Source organism: Marmota monax, unplaced genomic scaffold, assembly GCF_021218885.2.
Source record: "Marmota monax isolate L192 unplaced genomic scaffold, Marmota_monax_Labrador192_F-V1.1 WCK01_AAM20220418_F8-fsc00133, whole genome shotgun sequence".
Classification (NCBI taxonomy): domain Eukaryota; kingdom Metazoa; phylum Chordata; class Mammalia; order Rodentia; family Sciuridae; genus Marmota; species Marmota monax.
Genome location: NW_026694821.1, coordinates 3881017 through 3906854, shown reverse-complemented (window position 1 = coordinate 3906854; position 25838 = coordinate 3881017). Strand labels below are relative to the sequence as shown.

Genomic DNA, 25838 nt, shown 5'->3' with positions numbered 1-25838 from the left:
TTGCAGCCTGCCAGGGATTAGTCTAATTCCAAAAGCATACTCTCTCACTTTAGAGGAGATTACTCAGTTGTCAAACAACAAAGGTTGTGTTTATTTGTTTATCTTTAAACTTTTATATATTTTTTTAAGTTCACTTTTTCCTTTCCTGACAAGCCTTCCTGAAATAAAATGTCCTTTTAGTGGGGGAGGAGAGGCAGGGGAGTATAGGAGAGGAAGGTGGAGTTTGCCTCTGGCTCCAGAGTCCCTTTTCTCAGTCAGGCTGAGCCAGCTTTGCTTAACTGTTTGTACCCTGCTTTTGTTAAAAAGAAACCGAAAGGGGGTGGAGGGTGAAGAAAGATAGCATGTAATAAACTTAGTAGGGATGAGCAACTGGACACTAATCTGTTTCCCTGGATGTTGTTATATAGGAAACAAAAATAGGAGATAAAAAAACAAAATCTGGAAGCCCCCAAAATATAGGAAAGCTAATCTTTGATTAAAATATGCAGCAGAATGCTAGGGAGAGAAAGACAGAAACCTAAGTAATAATTTTTATGTTTATTGTGTCTTAAATGAGAAGGAAGAAGCAAGTTAATGCTGAGAGAGAGAGGGGAGATCTATAAAAGAGTAAAGTTAGTGACTTTTGATGGAGGACATAATTGTATAGTTTGAAATCCTTAACAGTGGACTTGCAGTGTCTCTTCATCATACATAATGTGTGTGTGTGTGTGTGTAGAACACACACACACACACACACACACACACATGCACATAGTCGCTCTGAAAAGTTGTTGAAAGATACCAGCAATTGGATGAAGGGAAACATTGGATGATGTCTTCCACAGACCCCAATAGAAAAACTGTCCTTTTATTCCAAAGTCCTAAGAAGCACTGAGGTCTTACATGTTAAGAAAATGCACAGACACACACCCACAAAGTCTCATGCCATGAAACAAAACGAGGAAACAGGAGCCTTTCACTGACTCCTGTTTGCTGACACTAATCTTAGTTTGGTTATGCACCCAAGACCACCTTCCGGCTCCTTTTCACAGTTCTCTTTCCCTGGATACCCAGGTGCACAAAGGAGATGGTGATCTTTACAAAACAACATCATCAACAACAACAAAAAACCTCTCGTTCACACAAAAGCCCACCTTGCAAATGAATGGAATATTAACGACTACCTAACAGTTGCACCGTTGGCAGGGCGAAACTGAGCACAGTCTTTCTACAGATTGCCAGTGAAACCGAAGCAGCTCGAGGAGAAATGCACCTACTGTATGTGAAATGCTGGTGCAGATTTTTTTCCTATCAGTCTAACCTTCTGTGTTGATGCATGAATGCTGGTACCCACTTACAGGGATGCCAGATGATCAGTGCAGAATGAAGGTCCCAAGAGAGAGGATCACATGGCTCTCTCTGCCCTGTGACGTCACTAGCAGATGGCATGGGTACCAGCTCTGGCAGTTGGCATCAATGTCACTTTTTAGAGATCAATGAGATAGTGCAGATATACACAGATCTAGAGGCTCCAGGAGACGATGCGACACTCAGCCTGAAAAGATTTGGAAGACCCAAAATGAAAACTGATTATTGAATGAAATTAAAACCTAAGGTAATATAAATAAAGATATACTTCAATTGATGCTGGCTTTGCATGCAAGTATTTAAAGATACAGTATCACTGTCTTAGAGTATTTGTATGATCTTTGCCATCTATAACTTCTTATCATATTTCATTCTTGTGATGTAATTATCACATACTTTCACTGCTATTATGTAACACTGCAAGTATGTGGACATTACTGAGAGTTTGTGTGTGTGTGTATGTGTGTGTGTTTGTGTGTGTGTGTGTGTGTGCTGAGAGGGCTGGAGGTTGTTACATGGAAAAGTCTCTGTTTTAGTGTGCCTGTTTGAAGACTTTCGATGAAAAATACTTTCTGCTTCACCCAACAAAAACCAAAAATGCATTTGAAACACAAATTATTTTCCCCTTTCATTTGGGATTCTGAACACACGTGCAGAATTGCAGTCAGAATCCTTGGACCGTTCCCGTCAGATATTAGCTAGAGGGAGACTTCTGGGCTCGTAGAACAAAAACACTGTGAGAGTGTTTTTTTGTCCAGGGTGATTTGAACAGCAGTAAACAGACTATTACATTTGAGAAAATCTTAAATGTAAGAGCGGTCTCAACATTTTCTTTGATTTAGAAAATTGCCAATGATATTTTATTTTTTCATTTATTTGTAGAGTTTTTTTTTTCCAAATTAGCCTAATCCCTTTTTCTTTTTGAAAGCTGGGAAAAGAGTGCTTTTACATAATTCTTTACTGATCAGAAAAAAAAATAGTTTTAAAACTGATCTTATTAATGTTTTCTTTAAATCTGTATATTCTAATAACCATTAATCTAAATTCACAGTTGGATGAGAACAGTAAATAAAGTTAGGGATTTTTTTCCCCTAAAAATCCCCACAAATTTGTCAGCTGATGGAGAAATGGCACTTTTCATTTTATAAACTGGTTTCTGTTCTATTTTGTTCTCAGGGGGATTGGAATTAATGAAATTCTGCATTGCTATATCATGTTTTGTATTTGTTATTTGCTTGAATTGCACAATCCCTTCCCATGTATTAAAATCCAGTTTCAAATCAAAGAGAAATGGAGATGGTGGTGGGATTATCATAAATGCTTGCAATTTTATTTTCTTTTGATAATTTGCCTGTATAAATTAATCCCATTGCATGCATCAATGTTCTTATAATTACTAGTCTGCACAAACTCAAAAATTTTATTTCAAGCCAAAAAATTAGCCCTGGAATCAGTCTTTTTCATGTGTTCTTGTAGTATTCTGATTGTACTCAAATGTGTTTTAAGTGTATAAACTTTAAAAATGAAAACGCTTTAAATATTGTGCTGGCATTTTTTCAGGTAATTTAAGATTAGAGAACCATGTTAACACTACCGTTTGATGAGTCTGTTGTAATGCCAGAATCCCAGATGTGCAGAAAGTTTTCTAGAGAATGCGAGGACCAGAAGCAAATTAAGAAACCAGAAAGCTTTTCCAAACAAATTGTCCTTCGAGGAAAGAGCATCAAAAGGGCCCCTGGAGAAGAAACTGAGAAAGAAGAAGAGGAGGAAGACAGAGAAGAGGAGGATGAAAACGGGCTGCCCAGAAGGAGGGGTCTTAGGAAAAAAAAGACCACCAAGCTCCGACTGGAAAGGGTCAAGTTCAGGAGACAGGAAGCTAACGCTCGGGAGAGGAACAGGATGCACGGCCTCAACGACGCTCTGGACAATTTACGAAAAGTGGTCCCCTGCTATTCTAAAACCCAAAAACTGTCCAAAATAGAAACTTTACGACTGGCCAAAAACTACATCTGGGCACTTTCTGAAATTCTGAGAATCGGCAAGAGACCAGATCTGCTCACGTTCGTCCAAAACTTATGCAAAGGTCTTTCCCAGCCAACTACAAACTTGGTGGCAGGCTGCTTGCAGCTCAACGCCAGGAGTTTCCTGATGGGTCAGGGTGGGGAGGCTGCACATCACACCAGGTCGCCCTACTCCACCTTCTACCCACCCTACCACAGCCCTGAGCTCGCCACTCCCCCAGGGCATGGGACTCTTGATAATTCCAAGTCCATGAAACCCTACAATTATTGCAGTGCGTATGAATCCTTCTATGAAAGTACTTCCCCTGAGTGTGCCAGCCCTCAGTTTGAAGGTCCCTTAAGTCCTCCCCCAATTAACTATAATGGGATATTTTCCCTGAAGCAAGAAGAAACCTTGGACTATGGCAAAAATTACAATTACGGCATGCATTACTGTGCAGTGCCACCCAGGGGTCCCCTTGGGCAGGGTGCCATGTTCAGGTTGCCCACCGACAGCCACTTCCCTTACGACTTACATCTGCGCAGCCAATCTCTCACCATGCAAGATGAATTAAATGCAGTTTTTCATAATTAATGAGGAAAATGAAAATAAACAGTGGTCATTCACCTCCCCCGTCTAATTAAGACAAAGCAGATGCTTATGGGCTTGAGTAATTGGCACAACTCTATCTAAGGTGTTTACTAGTTTCTGAAGTGTGTTTCAACTATTGTGAGAATTTTCTATGTAATAATAAATCTCTTTTCCTATGAGAACTTCTTTTCCTTTCCTTTTGTCTGTAAGGCACTGTGATTCTGTTTCTACTGGCAGGATTTTTTTTTCCCTTGGTTTTTTTTTTTTTTTTTTTTTTTTTTGAAATTCACTTCATTTGTTTGAACAAGGTGTCTAAGAATATACTGTTGAATAAAGACATGCACACAGCATAAATCAATGTCTATTTCGGTTGTACAGTAATTATAAAAATGCATGTTATTAAAATCAGATGAGTAAAATGATGTGTTTATAATTATTGGGAAATTTATCTTATGTATCTCTGAAAATTGAAATTTTAAAATAACAAGACTATCACTATGCTAAGCAGTGATATTGGAAGATGCATTTAAGGATGTACAACAATATAAAAAGCTATGCAATTTTCTGTTTATTAAGATAAATCTAAATGCTTCAATTGGTGACTATTTCTCTTCAAGCATTAGCTCATGTGATATTTGGGTAGGTGGTTATCACAGTTTGGGAACAATTTATTTCAATCATAAAGAAAACAGATTTTCAGCACTTGTTTTGTATTGTTCAGAAATTATCTGTACAGGTTTGTTATCACAGTGTATAATTGTGTTTTCCACCCTACATTTTTAAAGCAATTAAACATAGATATTTCCACTCCTAAAGGACATCGATTAGCTGTGATATTTTTGCATGATACTTATTATTTCCTGGTACACAGCTGCCTTCTGTCTCCAATAACCCCCTCCCCATTTCAGAAATATTTCTGGATTACAAAATCATATGAGCTAAAACAAATTTCTTAAACTAAACGGCCAAAGCGCTTAGAAGAATTTTTTTTTTTTTAAGTATCTTAAATGAAAGAAAAAGGAGCCCATGAGGGTTAAACATCCTGGGGAAACAATGATAAATCCTGGTAACCTTCAACTTGAGCCTAAATTCGGTGGCAAATTTCCAGCAAACACCAGAGTGGATGTTAAAAACGAAAGGTTTTACTCCACACGGTTTAAATGTCTGGCCGATTAGAAGTTAAATTCTGTGTGATTAAAAGTTTTCTCACAAAAGGCCACCTAAAACTTAGTTTAATAGCGTCTGGGGAGCTAACCCTCATAAAGCAGGATTGAGTCGCTTCTGGAATAAAAGGCAAGGTGTCCATGACCTCTCTCAAGACGCCCTCTGGAGCAGGTTTGCCTCGCAGAGGAGAGTGGACAGCTGCTCAGGCTGGCCAGGGCAGCAGGAAATGGTGCAGTGGTGGCTGCACGGCACGGGTCTGGGGTGAGACCGCTAACGCTGCCCGTCGTGCGCCCCGCGGGCAGCGCCTGAGCCAGCAAAGGCCCGACAGGGCCTGGCGGGCAGCGCACAGAGAGGATGCAGGTGGCATCGCGCCCCCGCGGAGGTCGGGGGTGGGGCACAAGCTGCACTGCCCGTGTCCCGCCCGCAGTGGGCGCCCTGCGGACCCGGGGGCCGCCTCCCTGCAGACCTTCTGGGGGTCAGAAAAAGGGCTGCTCCGCGGGCGGTGCTGGCAAGCGCACAGCAGTGCGGGACTCCAGATCCAGCTCCGCATCAACCATCGCCCCTTTACCCTCCCTGTCTAACGCAAAGTGGGACGCGGAGGTAGCAGCTCTAACTTGTCCAAGTGCCGCCAAGAACTGACCCTGTCCTGTCCCTCCCAAGCTGGTGGAACTTGGTGCGCCCCGGAGGCCTGCGCCCCAGTCTCCAGAGGGCGGCGTCGCCCTGTCCCTCAGCTCCCCTATTTTTCGAGTCTCCGGGCCTTCCGTGCATTCAGCGGCCACACAGAGTGGCGAAGAGGCCGAGCAGCTGCTGGCCGGGAACTCGGTGGGTGGTGAGAACTCCTGTCTAAGCCGGTGTGTGAGCACCTGTTCAGTCAAATCCCAGGAGGGCAAGGGGGTAAGAAGAGAAATTGTGTCCTCCCGGGGTGGAGAGAAGTCTGCCCAAGGTAGAGATCCTTCTGTCCCCTCTGTCTGTCTCGGCACAGAAGTGACTCGTGCTTGCTTCCTCCCATATGCGCACAAAACCTGCTCTCCCTGGGATTATGTCCAGGATTCCCGGGCCTCTTTAAGAACCTTCAGACACTTAGAGCCTGGTCATTGTGCGCCCCAACTGAGCAAACAAGACAACAAGAAAGTGAGGAAGCGTAGGGAAATAAAAGAATCTGGCTCCCCCCTGGACCCCAAGATATGCCTTTTAAGTCCCTGGAAGAAAAGGTGTGGTCTCCCCTATCCCGGCTGCAAGGTGACCAGCTGCCTAACTGAGAACAGCGCTGCACCTGCTCAGAATCTCGGTTCAGAAGGCTTTTGAAAACCGCAGTCTTTCCAGGGTCACAAATTCGTGTTGGAAGGAGAGATTTCAACAGAAGATTATTCTCCCGTCTCCCTTCTGGCAAGTGGGAGAGCTAAGAGAAGCAGCTGGCTGAAATGGGAAGAAGCAAATTCACAGAAGCCTCTGATCCCCTCGCTGAGTTAAAAAAGAAAAAAAAACTCAAATAAGAGTGGGGTTCAGATGCAGACCCAGAAATGGGAGGGTTCTTCCATAATTTGGATGCACAAATCCAATGTATGCTCAGTCTTTCATAGACTGCTGCTGCTGGTATTAAGTATGTGTGAGCATCAAGTACAACCCCAAGAATAGGATCCTAATTATAATAAGTATATATATACTCTGTGTATGTATAATATGTCAAAATACACTCTATTGCCATGTATAGCTAAAAAGAACAAATAAAACGATATATATATATTTTTTTTTAAAAAAAGCATGTGTGAGAAGGGTGTTAGGCCAGTCCTTGTGGCTCACACATCCCTTATCCTTCAGATGTCCCTGATGAGCCCTGGCAGGGGAAGCACCCAGCCAGTCCCCTTCAGATGTCATCAATGGCCATGTGTCAGTTTTCTTCCTCAACAGGTCTCTCTCTCTCTCTGTTCCCTGTTAACCGCAATCTTGAGAAATCGTGAGCAGTTCATTCATCCACCAGTATCACAGATCCCACACACTGCAAAATTGTACTTTTTAAGATATCACTCCGATAGAAGGAAAATAGGATAGCATAACAGTGCATTTAAAATCAGGAAGGCTTGGTGTCAGGTTTGGGTGGAAATCCTTCTTTTCCCAGTGTCATGCTTTCCTCACTTCTAAACAAGAAAGATTTCCCCTTCATCTGAACTCTTTTAGCGATTATTATATTTCAAATTGATTAGGCAGCTCATCTTGAGCTGAACTGTTATGCATCTATATTTACCTTCTTGGAGTTTGTCCTTTATCAGCTTGTCCTTTTTCCTTTCACCAGTTATTCCCAGGCACACAGACATGTGTTTCTCCCTTGTTGCGGGAGGTAGGACTGGTATGGCCATCCCAGGGGCACCAGAGGCTGAGGTCCCTTCTACTTTTTTATGTCATGCTCCTTCTCATGGGACTTCCATTCTCAAAGTCACATCATGGCCCAAGATGGCTGCTGGAGTTCTGGCCATTCCAATGAAGAAGAAGAAAAGAAGGTGGCAAGAGGGTATCCCACCCACAAGCTTAGATGCCATGGGGGTCCTATGGAATGATTTCTATTGAGATTTCACTGGCTACTTCTAGACTTAAGAGAAACTGGAAATGTGTTCTTTTTAACAGAGTATTTTGCCACCAGGAATAAAATCAGCTCCTGTCAATAAGAAAGAAGGAGGAAATGCCTTTTAACTCTGCCATTTTACCCAGTTCCTTCCTTCTTTTCTGGAACCTTCTACTCCCCCCCAATGCACTCTCCCTGCTTCTACTCTTTCCCGTTGGGTCACATACACTTGTGTTATCAAATTGTCTCTTCGGCTCCCCCAAGTTGTGGATTCTAAGGTTTACCTTTAGATCCAGGCCTTCTCTTCCCTCAAATGCACAGCCCTGGGCCTCTTGCCCTGTGTTCTGAACTTATGAAAGAAGAGGGTTTCATCATCTACCCTTCCTTGCTACTTTTCTCTGTCTCTCTTTCCATGCCCAGGTTGCCCATGTTTTCCTCCCCTGAAACACTGTGAGGTTGGTATGATAGATACCGACCACCTTCAATTCCAAGCCCATGGCCCTTTGGGTCTTTTGCTCTCATTGATATCTCTCTCTCTCTCTCTCTCTCTCTCTCTCTCTCTCTCTCTCTCTCTCTCCCTCCCTCCCTCCCTCCCTCCCTCTTCCTTTCCCTCTCCTTCTCATCACCTAGCTCTGAGTCTCTTTCCTATTAGGAAAGACCTGTTTACTCAGGCAGAGTGTTCGAGTTGCTGACCATAAGGGTCTCTTGCTTCCATACCAGTCCACTTGCTCCCAGGATGATGCTCAGCCACCCCAGGGAGCCAGGTTAGGGACAGTTCAAGTGCAGCCTCATCCTGCACTCAGGGAGCTACTGCAGCCTGCTTCCTGACCTCCCAACCTTGCCAGCTGGCCTCACTCCATCTGATACTCCCTATCCGTGTCTGGGGTATCCTCCCTCTCCTATGGTTACCTTATTTCTCATTCCCAGGCTCTCAGAAAAACTCAAATTTCTGGCAAAATTCAAGTTCTTCCCTTAAGCAGCTGCATACCTGCGGCAAGGGAAAGGAAAGTCTGTGGACTGCCCTTTCATCCTAAAACCCCATCTAGCCTCTTATTCTTTTTTTCTTCCTACCTGAGTTGTGTAATAAATACCTGACACAGGGTGCCTCTACTTTTTGAGCAACCTCTTGAGGTCCTTCCACCTCAATGAGACTGCAAGTCTCAACCAACTTTGTTGGTTCTCAATTTCTGGTAAAATAAAGATCATCAGAGGTAACAAGTTCTAAAGTCCAATGACTGTTCTTCAGTCCTGACTCTCTCTGCTCCTTCTCTGGCTGCACTGCCCTCCCAAGCTATTGAGGGTCTCCTAACACTTGGTTAGATCTTCCTCCTCCTACTCCTCTCTTCAACACTCAGCCCGCTGAGCATCTCTCCACGGACACGAGACCTTATTTCTCCTCACCTTTCTACTCCTTCTGCCAGACTATCAGAGCTATTTATTAAACCACTTGGATATCCCACTGTCCCCCCTAAACTCAATCATGTCTATAATAAATCCTTCTCCAAAATGTCACGACCTCCTACTAGTCCTTTCCAGAACATTCCTTCAGTTCCTTGTGAGAAAACTCTTCTTTGAGTCAATGAGACTGGAAATGTGAATAGCATTTGATGTTAGGTATTTCTCCCACTGCTTTCTCTTTCTGGCCATCCCCTATATTTTTCTCTTTTTCTTTCTTTCTTTCTTGTACTGGGGATTAAACCCTGATCACTTAACCATAGGGCCACATCCTCAACCCCTTTTTATGTTTTATTTTAAGACGGGTCTCACTGAGTTGCTGAGGCTGGCTTTGAACTTGCAATCCTCCTGCCTCAGCTTCCCAAGTCACTAGGATTATAGGAATGCACCACTGCGCCTGGCCTGGTCATCCCTTTTCAAGTTAGTCTCAGGACCTATTGGTTTCCCCTTGTCATTTCACACAGAGACCAATGCACTGGTTTCCAAGCTCATTTCCGCTGCTCCACCCATTTCCCAATGCTAAATTAATCTTCCTAAAAGACCCTAATGCAACAATCCCTTGGAGTAACACCTTTTATGCTTCTCATTTTCTATCTGATAAATTATAAAGTGCATCTTAATTTTTCATCCATCTAAATCCTCTGTATTAAAATGAAAAACAGTTGCTCATTATACAATATTTCAGAATGTACAAAATGCGTTGCATATAGTCACCCTAATTAGTCCTAAGAGCATCATCATAAGGTAATAATTCTTATGATCCTTATTTGATCAGAAACTGGGAATCAGCACAGTTGTGTCACTTGCCCATAGGCACAGAACTAACGGACTTTGCTGTCGTGTCGAAAGAAAGAATAAAGTGTCTGTTTTTCCATCTCTCCCCATACCATAATCAGAAACAGAAAGTTTCTGTGATCCTAAAAGGTGTGAGGGTAAGCAAGCTAGCCAGCAATTCTACAGTGGACACTGGCTGGTTGTCCTCTATTTTCCTGTGATAACATCAGATTGAAGGCTCAGTCCTCAAGACTGCCCCTACCCCACTTCTGAAGCCATTCACAAGCCCCAGGTTATGTTTACCTGTGCTTCTGACCAACCAGCTATCAATCAGGATTCCCAAAACCCCTCTTTGGATCAATTAATTTGCTAGAGTGGCTCACAGGTCTCAGAGGACTCGTATTTACTGATTTATTAGAAAGGATATCACAAAGGGTACAGCTAGAGAGATACATAGGACAAGGTATGGGAGAAGGGCATACCACCCTCCAGGAACCCCCACATGTTCGGCTCTCCAGAAGCTCCCGAGCCCTGTCCTTTTGGTTTCTGTGGAGACTTCATTACACAGGCCTGAGTGGGCCATGGATGACTATGTCCATATTGGATAAAAGGGACACGACCTGATGCTAACAGACTGGGGGAGGAAACCCAGCAAGGCCTATCTGTTCAGTCCCTTCTTGGCCTCCCCATATAGGTCTCTTGCCTCCCGGGTACAGGAAGGAACCCTCAGGAACCAGGAGGATCTTAGAGTAGGTCAGAGAATTCTTCATGGTCAGTTCCAAGACAGAAAGGCAGAGGGGATTAGAGTTTCTGTGACCCACTCTGGGGAAGAGAAGCTCATGTTGCTATGGCCTGCTTGGAGAGGAAGTTGAGGCAAGAAGCATGGATAAAAACAAAACCAAAAAAAAAATATGTAGCATAACATCACACTTGGACAAAGCTGCGTCCTTAGACTTACACCCTCAGGCAATATTTCACAACACCTCAATTGGCACCAAAGGCATGTGGAGTCTCCCATATCAATAATCAATAGCTTTTGCCTACTCTTTCTAAAGCAACGATACACTTTGTTCAGACAGTGTCTTAGGGGTTAGTGTATGCATGAAAATGTTTCTGATCACAGTGAAAACAGATGTGGAGAACCAGGAACTAAGATGCCCCCAACTAATGCCTAGCATCTGTGGTCTCTGAGGAACAAGGCTAGACAACCTCTGTTCTGCAGGAACGTGCCCCTGAGGTCGAACCTGTTCACGGCATCTGTCCGCTTCCTGTCCTGCCCAGTACCACCTGTGCAAGAAATTCTCCCTTCTCTTTTCCAATTTCTCAATTTACATGTGCATCTAGGCCACCTCCTACATGAAGCCCCCAGGTCTCTGTGGCTTGTAAGAAGCCACAGCCCCAGCATTATCAACTAAAATTTTACTGCCTAAATCAGTGATACGTAAAATCTTGTTTAGGTCAGATATTGCTATTTAACTTAGAGATCTAACTCTATCATATGCTCCTGGAGAGCAAGGTCACTGTTTCCTCCTCCCTTTGTCTCCACAGTGCATGCACTTGTTAAACTCTTGATTCATTGATTATAATTAGGGATATAAACTCTGGTTTTATTAGCAAATAATCTCAATTCAAAGGCAAAGCAGCATGAACTTTTCACATCCAACAACAGTTGACGCTGAGCAACCACAGTAAGTTTCGGATTTATCACCTTTAAAGTGAGAAGAATGACACATATGTCACAGGGATTTTGTGAAGATTAAATGAAATCACTTGTGAAAAGTACTTAGCTTGCATCCAGATTTAAAGTAAGAAAGCCTTCCATGAGACCAGTCCCTACTGCTAGTACTGATGGGATCCTCGCTTATGGGCTCCTGCTGAATCTGAACAATATGAGTGGCAATAATTTTCAAAGCATGGTTTAGATACAGATAGCATGTTTTCAGACAATTTTAGTCTAGTGGATGAGATAGGTATATTTTAGAGTCTCTTCCCTGTAGTATTAGCACTAGTTCATCTGAAACTAGTTCAGAAACTCACACACACACACACACACACACAGAGTAGTATGATGTCAAATGTCAAAAAAGTTGGAAAACCACAAATCTAGAAGATACCTGTAGTGGAATAATTGTACAAAAAGACCCGAGAGATCAGTGCCTGCTGCACTTCTATTTCTGAAGTGCATTGTAACTTCTGTCACACTCTATCACACCAGAAAGGTGAGAATTCTTGGGAGAATTCCCTATAGGATCGGTTTCTGCCAGTTTCCAGAGATGACTTTTGCAAAGAAGCAGGACCCTTTCAGGTACTGAGTCGGAGTCTTTATTTCTTACTTCTCTCTACGGTTTGAAAAGGGCAGTACTAGATGTAAGAACTCTGGGGGAGAGATGGTAACGAACTTACTGGATCCTCCTCTCCAGCAAGGAGGATCTAGTGAATTCAGAGATCTTGCATTGAAGCCTAAAGTAAGAAGAAGAACAACATCAAAAAAAAAAAATCAAAAAAGTTTAGGAGGACCCTTCAGCATTGCCTGCAGGAATCCAAACAAGTCCTGGGCTCATTAGGATTCCCAAGTTTTCTTGGGCAGCAAAATCACCCAGAGATCTGTTTTTGGAACACCAGTTCTCAGGATCCACCTCCACCTCCTGAATCATACAGTTCCTTCGTTATGTGGTCCATGTACATGCCTGGAATGCCAACACTAGATGGATTCCACACAGCTCAAGTGTTAGTCATCTTCCTGTTATTATAACAAATACCTGAGATAAATGAACTCATGGGGCTGGGGTTGTAGAGCACTCGCCTAGCACGTGCGAGGCGCTGGGTTCCATCCTCAGCTCCACGTAACAATAAATAAAATAAAGGCATTGTGTCCAACTACAACTAAAAAAAATATATATTTTTTAAAAAATGAACTCCTGAAGAAAAAAGGTTCTTTTTGGCTCACAGTTTTGGAGCTTTCAGTCTGAGACTAGTTGGTCCTGTGGCTTTGGCCTTGTGGCAATATGTCAGAGCGAAGCTGCTCTCACCTCATGGCCAGAAAATGAAACAAAAAGAGAGGAAGAGACCGGGGTCCCACAATCCCCTGCAAGAGCACACCCTCAATGACCTAACACCTCCCACTATTCCCCAGCTCTTAAAGATTCCACCCCCCAACAGTGCTAGAGATTGGGGACCAAGTTTGAACCCAGGGGTCTTTGGGGGGAACATTTTGTATCCAAACGATAGCACCAAATATTGAACACAGTCTCTGGGCGACAGATGAAGGTGAGTGAAAGGAGATATGCAACGCCGGACATCAAATCTTGGGGACTTTCAGCTCTTGGTGACATAGTTTGATGCAGATGTTGGGAAGAACAGGAGGAGGAGGAGGAATGCAAGTGTCTCAAGGAGCATCGGTGGCCGTCTGTGCTGCCATGGGTGTGAGGTGCTGAGACACACGGCTGGTTTTCCTTCCAACCTCTGGGCAGCCAGTGTCCCTGTCAATAACTGAACATACCTGTCAAAGACCCCGGGATCTGAAGCTAGAGAGCAGTGACCCTCAATGGCGTTGGCATTCTTCCAGGTTCAATTTTCAAAAGTACCAGCTCTCAAATCCCGCTTCAGGAACACTCCATGATTTCTTCATAATATAAGTGAAGTGAATTAGTCATGAGAGATCTTTATGTGTTTGTGTGAGACGGGACTTAAGCCAACAGGGGCATCCCAGAGGATCACGGGCTGGGACTGTCACTCCTTGTTTGTGAGGGAGAAATCCAGATGCGCTGCAACCCTGCGAACATTCCACGCCGACCCTTTCATGGACCACAGACCAGCAACTAAGCTCGTGTACTTGTAATGGAAGTGCTGCTCGTATGTTCTACAAGCTCCCCTCCAGTGAATTTAAAAAATTTTATTCTTTATTGCATATAGAGAATTGCAAACAGAAACACTTCAGTCCCCATTAGGTGACTATGCAAAAGGATCCCATGTCACATTAAAAATAATTTAGGGGCTGTGGTTGTGGCTCAATGCTAGATATGCAAGGCACTGGGTTCGTCGGCACTGCATAAAAATGAAGAAATAAAATAAAGGCATAAAAACATGTAAAAAATAATAATAATTTAGCATGTGGTACATATACACAATGGAATATTACTGAGCTTTAAAGAAGAGTGACCTTTGCCAGTAAATGGATAGAACTGGAGGCTATCATTGTAAGTGAAATAAGCCAGTCCCCCAAAACCAAAGGCCAAATGTTCTCTCTGATATGCAGATACTGACTCACAATAGGTGTGTGTGTAGGGAGTGGAGCTTCATCTGTTTGGACAAGGGGCAACAGAGGAAGGGGGGGGGTGGAATGGGAAAGATAGCAGAATGAATCGGATGTAACTTTCCTATGTTCATATATGAATACCCGACCAGTGTAACTCCACGTCGTGTACAACCACAGAATAGGAAGTTATACTCCATGTATGTATAATATGTCAAAATACATTCTACTGTCATGTATAACAAAAGGAACAAAGAAAAAAATTATAAAAGAATTTAGTAGGAATGCAGACTGGCTAGCACCTTCTGGGGAACTGAATTTTGGAGCAAAAAAAAAAAATATGCTCACTTTCCAGGTGGACAGTTCAGGGCTATATAGACACATATTTCAATTAACTATGACTCTGGCTAGAAAGAGGAAGGTCAACTTTCTTACCAAAAAAAAAAAATTGTAGAGTAATGCTTTAGCAGTTTCTTCATGTGTCCCATTTGTCTTCAAAGTAATGGGTCTTGGTCTTTCCGTCCTCTCTCTGAACAGAGAGGAGAAACGTGCAGGAGTCCATGAAAGGAACTGGTCCTTCATCCAAAAGTTATTTTGAGTCTCTCTTCTGATCAGCACTCCTCTGCTTCGGGCATGAAGAAACAGGGAAGGAGGAGGCGGAGGCCAACTCCTGTGCTTGTGAAGTATCTATACAGTGAGGATGCCCATGTTCTTTCACCTGTGGGCACACTGTTCCCCAAATTCTGCACCTGCTGCTGCACAGGTATGGGGAGAGGGCAGACTCACCCTTGAGCAGGACAGATGGAGTCCTTGCTCTGTGGAGCCTGACTAATCAAGACCAAAAGAGCACCCCTTCATTCAACAAATACGTATCTACAATTTTCAGACACTGCATTGGGTATGGTGAATCTAAACATGAGAAAAATAGCTGGGCACTGCGGTGCACGCCTGTAATCCCAGTAGCTCAGGAGGCTGAGGCAGGAGGATCACAAGTTCAGAGCCAGCCTCACCAAAGGCAAGGTGCTAGCCAAGCAACTCAGTGAGACCCTGTCTCTAAATAAAACACAAAATAGGGTTGGGGATGTGACTCAGTGGTCAAGTTCCCCTTAGTTCAGTCCCTGGTACACCCCCCACACAAAAAAAGGAAATATAAAACTTATACACTCCAGGGATAGGGAGTACAAGACAGGAGCGAGACAGACATTAAAAAAAATTAGTAAACCAAAGAATTTTGTCTTAACTCATTTGTGCTACTATGACAAAATACCACAGGCTGGGTAATTTATAAGGAACAAAAATTTATTTCTTATAGCTCTTAAGGCTGAGAAGTCTAAGGTCAAGGCACTGGCACTGAACTTCTGGTGAGGGCCACTGGATGCTTCCAAGATGATGCTGTGTCCTCACAGGAAAGAGTGTGTGTGTGTGTGTAGTGTGTGTGTGTGTGGGGGGGGGTGACACAAAAGAACTCAATACTGTGTGAAAACTTCTTTTTATTATGGGTGCTGGGGCTTGAAGCTAGGGCCTTGACTATGCTAAGCACACACTCTGCCACTGAGCTGCACCCTAGCCCTGAAGCCTCTTTTCTTTTTTTTATTTGTTCTAATTAGTTAAACATGACAGTAGAAGGCACTTTGACATATCATACATAAATGGAGTATAATTTCTCATTCTTCTGGTTGTACATGTTGTAGAATCACACCAGACATGTAATCATTTATGCACATAGGGTAATAATGTCCTGTTCAGAATAGTATCCTTCCTACCCCACACACCCTGCCCTCCCTTCACTCCCCTTTGCCTAATCCAAAGTACCTCTATTTTTCCCTACCCCACCTCCTTATTGTGAATTAGCATCCACATATCAGAGGAAACATGTGGCCTTTGGTTTGGGGGGATTGGCTTATTTCATTTGGCATGATATTCTCCATCTCTATCCATTTACCTGCAAATGCCATAATTTCATTCTTCTTTCAGGCTGAGTAATATTACATTGTGTATATGTATCACATTTTCTTTATCCATTCATCTGTTGAAGGGCACCAAGGATGGTTCCATAGTTTAGTTATTGTGAATTGAGCTGCTGTCAACATCGATGTGCCTGAAGCCTCTTTTCTAAAGGCCTTAATTGCATTAAGTATTTATGACCTATTTATCTCCTAAAGGCCCCAACTCTTAATAACTGCACATTGGAGATTAGATTTCAACATGCATCGTAGAGAGACACACACATTCACACCATTGCAGCTTTAATGGAGGGGACACCAGCAGAGGTATTATCTGATCAACCCCCAGGTCATTGTTGGGCCAGGAGAGAAGTTACATGGAGGAACAGACACTTACGCTGAGCCACAGAGGATCAGGGACATGTCACAGGTGGGCCTATGTAGGAAGGTCACTTCTGTTATTTTTCCTATTATTTCCTTCCAGTCGGCTATGCGACATTTCCCAGCCTCCCTTTGTATCTTTGATTGAAAGATATTGGAAAAAAATTGGGCTAAGCTCTTCCTTATTTCCAGTCACGCTGCTCCTATGTGTGCCCAAGAGTTTCAAGTTAAGGAATGGTGGGAGGCCTACGGAGAGCCCAGGATCCTCCGCGATTATGTGGAATGGGCTCTTCAATTCCAGAGTTGAGTGGGCCAGCACACTTAGCTCACACTGTAAGGGACAGTCTCAGACCTCAACTTTATCGATCAGTCTTTGATTTCCACCTGCCTTGTTTCTTATCTTATTAAGCAACTGGCTTCAAACTCCCTGTTAGAGTCTTAGAGTCCCCTCTAAGACTCTAACAGGGAGTTTCAGGCAGAAATGTTGACCTTGGAAAAGGAAGGGAAGATCACTTTCAAGAATTTTCAAGTTCAGTATAAGGCAGCAGTTTGGAGAAATGGAGGGATTCACCTAAGAGGTGCCTGGGGATGCCTCACAGGCCCACAGAGTCAGGATTTCATGCACAGAACACACCAGCAGATTTGGCAAAGTGAGAGCCACAACCAGAACCTAGGGGAGCAGTTAGGAAATAGCTTCAATGAAAGATGATGGAAAGGACAAGAGAGGCTTATGGGGGCCGGGGGGGGGGGGGGGGGGTAAGTGCAGAGAGACAATAGTACCTCAGCCTGAATCTGGAAATAGAGGAGGAGAAGAAAGGTGGAATAATAGTTAGGCATTTGCAGCTCAAACGTGGCAGGTTTAGGGTCAGAAAGTTATGAGGACTTTGTTTCTTATCTTGTTTAGATTAAGTGCCTGTGGAAATTCCTGGCTGGGTTAAATAATAGGTCGCTGAAAGGCAGCTCTCTGTGTCCAGAGGTCCAAAGAGAGGTCTGGGCTGCAGTTGTAGACCAGGGTTTAATGATCTCAGAGTGCAGGGCCTGAGAAAGAAAGAGGAGTTAGAAGAGAGCCGGATTCTCAGGGTTTCTGAATAAAGGTCCTCTTCACAGTATACAGAAGCTCTCTGTGTTTGAGGTTCCTCCCAGAATTACTGTAGGAGCTGTGCTCTAAGTGATGCTATGATTTGAAAATTGTTGGTCCCTCCAAAACTCACATTGAAACTTGATTGCCACTGTGGTGGTGGCTGGCAGGTAGGACATTTAAGAGGTGACTGGGTTGTCAAGAGGAATAGCTGCTGCTTTTTAGGAATTGGATTAGTTCCCCAAGCGTGGGCTGTTCTAAAGCAAGCCCAGCCCTCACGATAGCCTCTTCCCTCTGCTCCCACGTGCCCTTCCTCCCTTCCATCCTATCACAACACACAGCATGATGTCATGAGGTGGTCTCATCAGAGATGGCCATCCAAACCTGGACTTCCAGTGTCCAGAACTGTGAGCTGGATAAATCTCTTCCCTTAATGAATGACTCCATCTCAGGTATCTCTTCATAGCCATGGAAAATGGACCAAGATGAGTGATGGTACCAGGTCTTTGATTTCTGGATATATTTTTTCAAATTCGTATATGAACACCATGATAGCTGTGAATTTTTTTCTTTTATCTTCCGTGAATAATTTTTCACACCACTGTTGTTAGGGTTTCCTTTTGACATAGAACTTGTAAAGACAGGGGACATGGGCCATTTGACCTAAGTGAGAACTAACAGAGAGGTAAGTTTACTTCCCATGGAAGAAAATGAAAATGAATATTAATGAATAAATATTAAAGCTATTTATGACTGTCACTATATGGACTTCTTCAAACTTTACCTCATGTATTTCTTCCAACAATGCAGAGAGATGGGTTTGGTATAAGAATTTCATTTTGCAGACAGAAAATCAGTCTTTGAGCAATGAAATAATTTTTCCAAGCGTCAATAAATGGTAGATCTAGAATCCAACTTCAGTCTACAGACTAACAACATCATAATCACCTCATGAAACTTGGTTCCTCAGAGAATTATCGTTTGCCCCATGTAAAGAGTCTTCTCCAAAGAAGACCCTGTGTTAGTCTCTTTTTTATTACTATAATGAAGTACCTGAGGTAGGATACTTATAAAGAAAAGAGGCTATTTTCTTTTTTTCCTCAGTTTCAGAGGTTGAAAATCTGGTGTGCCCCTGTTGTCATGAAATGCATGAAAAAAGAAATGATCATAAGGCAAACAGAAAAAAAGAAAGAAACTGGAGTCCCACTATCCCTTCTTAGGGCATACCCCTGGACTTAATGACCTCTCCCTAGGCTTCACCTCTTAAAGGTCTCACCTTCCAACATGGGCCACCTCCCAACACATGAGCCACTGGGGGAAAAAAAAAACATATCTAAATCATAGTACCACGTCTAAAATCTTCATATGTACAATCTCATTTAATCTTCCCAACATGTTGGGTATATACTGTTATTAGCCCTATCAGGAAGTTGGGGCACAAAACCTAGCCCAGAGCTGTGTGGTTAGTAAACAGTGGTACAAATATTGCATCCAAGTGAGTCACCTCTGGAACTCACACACTTCACCTCCAACCTGAATTAGCTCACTTAAGAGAATCAACCATAATGCTCAAAATTTTGCACTGACATTAAAGCACGATTAGTTTGAGCCCAGCAGGGGAGAGAAGATGCTAAGTTATATGATAAAGATAAATCACCTAGAAAGGAACAGGAAACAAATTCTTGACACAATTCAGTTCCACCTGACTGTGCTGGGATGCTGACTGTGGATAACAACACACCCAATTGTTTATCAACCGAGTTCCTCAGTCTGAGCAAGAGTTTCCTGTCTCCAATTTTGGTGTTAGGGGAAATAGCAAATGAACTCTTAAGCTTTCAAAATGATAATCTGGCATTACTTAAAAGTCTACAAATTTGTTCCTAAATGTATTTAAATCTTACCAGTGAACATGATGCTGGTTATTAAAAAGTAATTCTGGAGAAATTAGCTTGCAGCTACAAAATTAATATAATTCATTTATTACTTGCAGCCACAAATCAAGATGCTGTTAACACTGCTACACACAATTTAATATGCACAGTAAGTTTCCATATGGCTTCAATTTTAGGTTTCTGGTCACTCTATTGAATCATGTTCAGACTAGCCCAGCAGGTCTAGTCAGGGAGGATTGGAGCTTACCAAAATATGAAGCATAGGCTTTGAAACTGAGGATTAAAGGTCTGGTTTATTTTTTATTTTTATAATTTTAGACAAATATATATATATATATATATATATATATATATATATATATATTTAAATTTGTAGGCTATTACTTAGAAACTCATTGATGGGGAAAACCAAAGCATTCAATGTCCAATATAATATTAGCCAAGACTCTTATTTTTTCTGGTCCCCAATTCCCTTTTTCTTTTTCACTCCTTTTCCCTTACAAGGTCAAGGAGAAGAAATAGAGACACCTCCCCGCCGCTCCCATTTAAGAAGTTTGAAATAAAAGAATTGAATGGGCACAGTAGTGCACGCCTGTAATCCCAGTGGCTCGGGAGGCTGAGGCAGGAGGATTGCAAGTTCAAAGCCAGCCTCAGCAACTTAGTAAGATCTTGTGTCTAAACAAAATATAAAAAGGGTTTGGGATGTGGCTCAGTGGTTAAGCACACCTGGGTTCAGTCTCTGGTACCAAAAAAAAAAAAAAAAAGGAATTGTTCAGAGCTTACATTGTCTTTTTTGTAATTCTGCTAGAATAATGTGTTGGAGGTTGGGTTTCATAGCTAGATCCCATGCCTCCATTTAAAAGAAGTTCAAATTCCCTAAGGAATGAGAGACACAGTACTTGCATCATCCTAGAAGAGAAATAAACATGGTAATTATTCTTCATTTCTCAGGCCTAAAAATGGGGACTATGTCCCTTACCTGGGATTACCTTTAATGCTTAGTTTTCTGGGGACCTGTGTCCCTAGCTCACCTCCATGTCCCTCTTGGTGTGTTTTGTAGAGGGCAGCTGCTTTCCTGCCTCACCTTTTCCACCATGAAGGCCAGGAGAACAGGCCAAACACCCCAAACCACTCTTCCTCCAGAGTTCACTGTGCATCTCTTGATAGACCCCCATGAAGTCTGTGATAAAGGTCCCTGCATTGCCCTCTATTAGCCTTGCCAGCTTCCTGCCTGCTGCCGCATCCCAAAGTTAAGCTGACAAGGGAAACCTCTGATTCAGGGGGAATTTTTCTCTTCTCCACTTTCTACCTGGCAATCCCAGCCTTGGCTTCTGTCCTCCTCAGGAAGAGCAGAGGAAAGGAAGTGGGAGCTGGGAACAGGGAAAGGCACTCCCTTTACTCTGACTTGTACCAAACAATGATGTCCTACTAGAAAAGAAACACAGATAGGCGAAGGAGACAACTCCAAAGGCTGCAGTCCTCCAAGTGACACCAAGGTGCACCTCTCTGCAGAAGACTTCAGTGTTTTGATCCTAGGCTGGAAAAAGCGGAGCTGATAGAAAGTCTACAAAGGTCTATGAAGGCTTCTCCCTGCGCACCCCCCACCCTGTAATCCCAGCTACTCCAGAGGCTGAGGAAGGAGAACTGAGAGCCTTGGACAGATTTGGGTCACTTATTATAGGAGATGGCAAAAGACAAACCTGGAAGGAAATCTAGTTTCCCTTTGCCCTTTCCAATCTGAGCATGCATCATCCACCTCTCTCTTGACTTGCTGGAATATTTACTCCATTATCTCTGCATGTTGCATTTATTTGCCTTATTAACCTTTTAGATTCTGTAAATGTCCACGTAAAGCCATATGCTTGCTATCCAAGTCAGTGTTGACCCGAGAGGCACTCAGCATAGCATCCAACACAATCTTCAGTACATAGCAGGTGCTCAATAAATGTTTAACCAAATCCATTGATATTGTCTCCAGAAAAGTGCCCTATGGGTTTACCAAGTGTTCTCCTGTCATAGAAGATGAGGATGAGTCTAATTTGTGTTTAGTATCAGTTTGAAATGCTAATTTCTTATTTGGTTTCTGAATGCCAACTATCCGGGCCACCACGTGGAGTCTGACATATAGACAGGGTAAAAAGGCACTGCGCAGCATGAATAAAAGATAGCTATATTTCACATGTATCATTTTATGCAGAGGACCCCAGAAGGAGATAGCATCTCTTTTCATGTTTTTTAATAAGTTTAGAAAATAGCCGATGCTGCCCCTTTAAGAAATCGCTTAAGTCAAAGGTTGGTCCAAGATCGTGCTATAAAACTACCAGGATATTAGTAAGAAGTAGTAGTGAGTACATTTTCCTAGTTATTTGTTAATGGAAGGAAAAACTCAGCTTCAAAGGGCAGAAAGCTAGGCAGGAAAATAATGAGGCGGAGGAAAATCACTCCCATCTGATTGGAAAAGGATCATTAAGAGGGAATCACACTGAGGAGCCCTGGTGGGCTCTGATCTCTCCCTTCCAGCTTGTCCTAAGCAATGTGGGGCAGAAAACCACGAGGCCAAGAGGGAACAAAATGCCAGTCCCCAACTCCGAAGAGTGATGGGGGCTGTGCCTTCGGGTGGGGTACTGAATTGCAAGGGGGGTGGGGCAAGGTCAGCTTTCCCAGCATTTGCAAGGATTGCTGGTTTGAGTCTTGTAAAACCCAGAGGTTCAGGATGAAGTCTCGAAATTTAAAACTGTGGACTTTCAACTCTTTCCGCAGGCCTCTGTAGAACACAGAACCCAGGTTAGAATAGGAGGGGGACTGTCAGCAGTTACTTGGCAATGGCTGAAGAATGGTGAGAAAGAATTTGATTGTTCACATGATCATATTCTTGTGTGTGTGTGTGGGAGGGGATGGAACCCAAAGGTATTTTACCATTGAGCTACATCCCAATCCTTTATATTTTTTACTTTAAGGCTGGGTTTTGCTAAGTTGGTTAGGGCCTTGATAAATTGCTGAAGCTGGCCTCGAACTTGAGATTCTCCTGCCTCAGCTTCCAGAGCCGCTGCGATGACAGATGTGCACCACCACACCCTTACATGATCATAGAGTGTTATAATTATACCATTATTTAAGCTCCCTATCACACAGATAATAGTATTTAGATTGCTAATCCGCTGTGTAAAAAAAACCTGCCCATTCTGCCTTGGGTCACACTCCTGTCTTCCCAAAGAGAATCATATGTTTTGTTTGGAGAATGATCTCTTTTACCAATACCACACAATCTGACCCTGTGATTGTGAGCATATTGCATGTCCCTCCTGGCCAGCTGGAGGTGACCTTACTCTGTGAGATCTTCAAGGTTTGCTCGTTGCTCAGGGGCAGAACTGGGGTGTGTCGTTATCAGGTTTGCTGGACTGACCAGGCACCTGAGCAGTTAGGGGTGCTTCCACTTGTTCAAGTCCCAAGTGCATGATGGGTGTCATGAGGCTCATTCTTTAGAAGTGGGACAGCATCCCCTAGGCCTTCTCTGTCCCACGGGCATGGGGACCCTGGGAATCCTGGCTATGGGTGCCAAAGTCTCTTCAACTCTTCTTCCCATAGTGCAACGATGTGGGGCAAATATGAATGCTAGTGCACTTTTCTGGAAGTCCTAAATTGGATGCCTAGATTTGACTTTTAAAATAGTGTTTGCTTAACTTTTTTTTAGTTTTTCATGATTAGTTATAAGAGTAAGAGTATTACACGGTCATTGTAGAAAATATGTTGAAGTCTAGACCATAAATTTAAATAAAATGTCTTAACCTATTTTGATCAATTGTGCCTTCAGAATGACTGCAAAGGAAGGCCAAGTTCAAGATGAGAATACCTGACAGTGTGGAGTTTCTTCCTGGAATCTGGCACAGCAGGTGCTAACCTGCACCCCTGACTTCACTTAACCATCGCATTAGCCTGTGGAAGCAAGTTCCACTCTGTGAAGCATGACCCAGCAGCCAGCAGCCTTGACAGCATCCTCAAAGATATTCAGGAAGGGAATTCTCGAATTCCTGGCCCTGGAATTCAGTTCAGATTCAAGGCCACATCTACCCTTGGCCCTCTGCTTCTCTGCCTTTCTCTCTTATTATGCAACCATAACTCACAGATGACATTTTGGGGACATGGTAAAGAGAAAATGACTAGGGGATATATTCAGTTTGGGTTATTGGGATATGTTTATATGGGTCACACTAATTGTAGTTCTCTTGGAATATTACTCTATGTGTGTTATATAACACAACAAGAGTACCAAGAGGTTTAATAGCTGGGAATAGCTTGCCTAGAAGAATCCACCTGTGTTGCCTTAACCCTGTACTGAGGAATGACGTTGTAGCATCTACATAGGAGTGTGTGAGCATGGAGGAAAATAAGAAGCTAGAAGCTAGCTGGGTATGGTGGTGCATGCCTGTAATCCCAGCAGCTCCGGAGGCTGAGTCTGGAGGATTGCAAGTTCAAAGTCAGCCTCAGCAACTTGGCAAGGCTCCAAGTCACTTAGTGAGATCCTGTCTCAAAATAAAATATGAAAAAGGGATAGGGATGTGGCTCAGTGGTTAAGTGCCCCAGTGTTCAATCCCTGGTTTAAAAAAAAAAAAAATCAAGCCATTCAGTGGGAAGTTCTTCCAAGAACCAGACTACATTATTGAAAGTGGGACTTTGAGTCGCATCCACATCTGGCCCAGTGAAAGTTCTTTCCTACCAAGAACAAACCTGATAAAGCAGCAAATCCAAGTATAAGTGCAACAATTTTCCCCTTGGGAATGCAACAATACATTTGATAAAGCTAAAAAAAAAGTACCATTTTAACTGTCATTTGTAGAAACATTTTAGAATATTCAATAAAGCAAATGCAAAATTGCCAGATCTTTATTTGAACATATGTGAAGTATATCTTCTTTGCTAATCATTAAATTTATTTGTACACACACACACATACACAAAGTGGGTGGGGAATGCAGATAAAAAATATGGGCCTTTAAACAAAAGCAACATTCTGATCAGCTATGGTAGACAAAAGACTGGCTTTCTTATTCTTTTAAAAATTGTATAAGCAAATTTTCATATGAAGAGATGACACATTATTATGCAGCCAGAAAATGTAGAGGGAAAAGTCATTTTAAAGTTGTCAATCAATTAATTATCCAAACTATTATGTACACACACATTTTAGACTTAAAGGAATCTGTAGTATTTTTCTGGTTCTTAAAATATCTGTACTATAGGCTGGGGATGTGGCTCAAGCGGTAGCACCCTCGCCTGGCATGTGTGCGGCCCGGGTTCGATCCTCAGCACCACATACAAACAAAGATGTTGTGTCCACCAAAAACTAAAAAATAAATATTAAAATTCTTTTTCTCTCTCTTTAAAAAAATATCTATAATATATTGGGATTTCTTGTCCCATTTTAAGGAAATATTCACTTTGTGCCTAATTTGTAGTTTTCATTTTGCATTCTTTTTATTAAAAGATCTCCTTTCTCACTAAACATATTAGCTGCAGGCTGCACAAACCTGGTTCTGCCTCTGGGTACGGGGTTGAAACAGATGAGCTAAAACAGGTGGTCCTGAACCCTGCAGTTGGGATAAAAATCCAAAAAGGCATAGAAACAACCAGACAGTTTAAACAGATAGGGGAAAGAATTTTAAAATTCAGATCGGAAGTCATGAACATTGTGCAAAAGCCAATATAGAGTAATAGAAAGAAAAATGCAATGTGAATTTTAAAAATATTTTGCCTACAGATACTTTTAATAGAAATGTGTTTTATTTTCTTTCAGGTGCACAAACAAGTTGAATTAATTCAATAAAATATTCAGTTACATAGATACATCGGTTGATAAATAAGAAAAAAACATTCGTTTGTTATTTAGGGCCATTTACTATGTTTGTACAGAAATAGTTAACGTGGTCCTAAAATTCTAAACAAAGCTATCCTTTTTTTTTTTAAAGGCAAGAGATTATAAAAGCATAGATTCTACATTCACCTATATGGATGCAGACCGTGGCTCCATTGCCTACCCTCTTTGTGACCTTGAGCAGGTGAGTCACTCTTGCTGAACCTCAGTTTTCTCACTTGTGTCTTCCACCTAAGTGTCACACCTGCCTCAGAAGCTTGATGTGGTGGTTAAATGAGATAATGCATGTAACATACTGACAATAATGCCTGACCCAGAATCAGGACTGAATTCATGCTACCTCTCACTGGTTCATCCAATGCCTTTCTTATAGACTGTGGCACAGTGAACCTTGATCAAGCCAGGAAGAGTTACTCCCAACCTTGAATCAGATGGGAGCCAAATAAGTTTGGCTGGACAAATTGCTTTGTCTCTAGTCTAGTCACACTGTGGCAGAAACTCTGACAGGTCATGCAGTGCTACACTGATGGGAGA

General features: G+C 42.6%; 1 protein-coding gene across 1 annotated transcript; it reads left to right on the top strand.

Annotated features, from left to right (window-relative positions):
* Positions 1–1329: 1329 nt before the first annotated feature.
* Positions 1330–4850, top strand: Neurod6 (neuronal differentiation 6). Its single transcript, XM_046425998.2, has 2 exons — positions 1330–1594; positions 2908–4850. Exon 2 carries the CDS (start codon positions 2929–2931, stop codon positions 3940–3942), a length of 1014 nt encoding a protein of 337 aa, XP_046281954.1. The 5' UTR covers positions 1330–1594; positions 2908–2928; the 3' UTR covers positions 3943–4850.
* The last annotated feature ends 20988 nt before the right edge of the window (positions 4851–25838 follow it).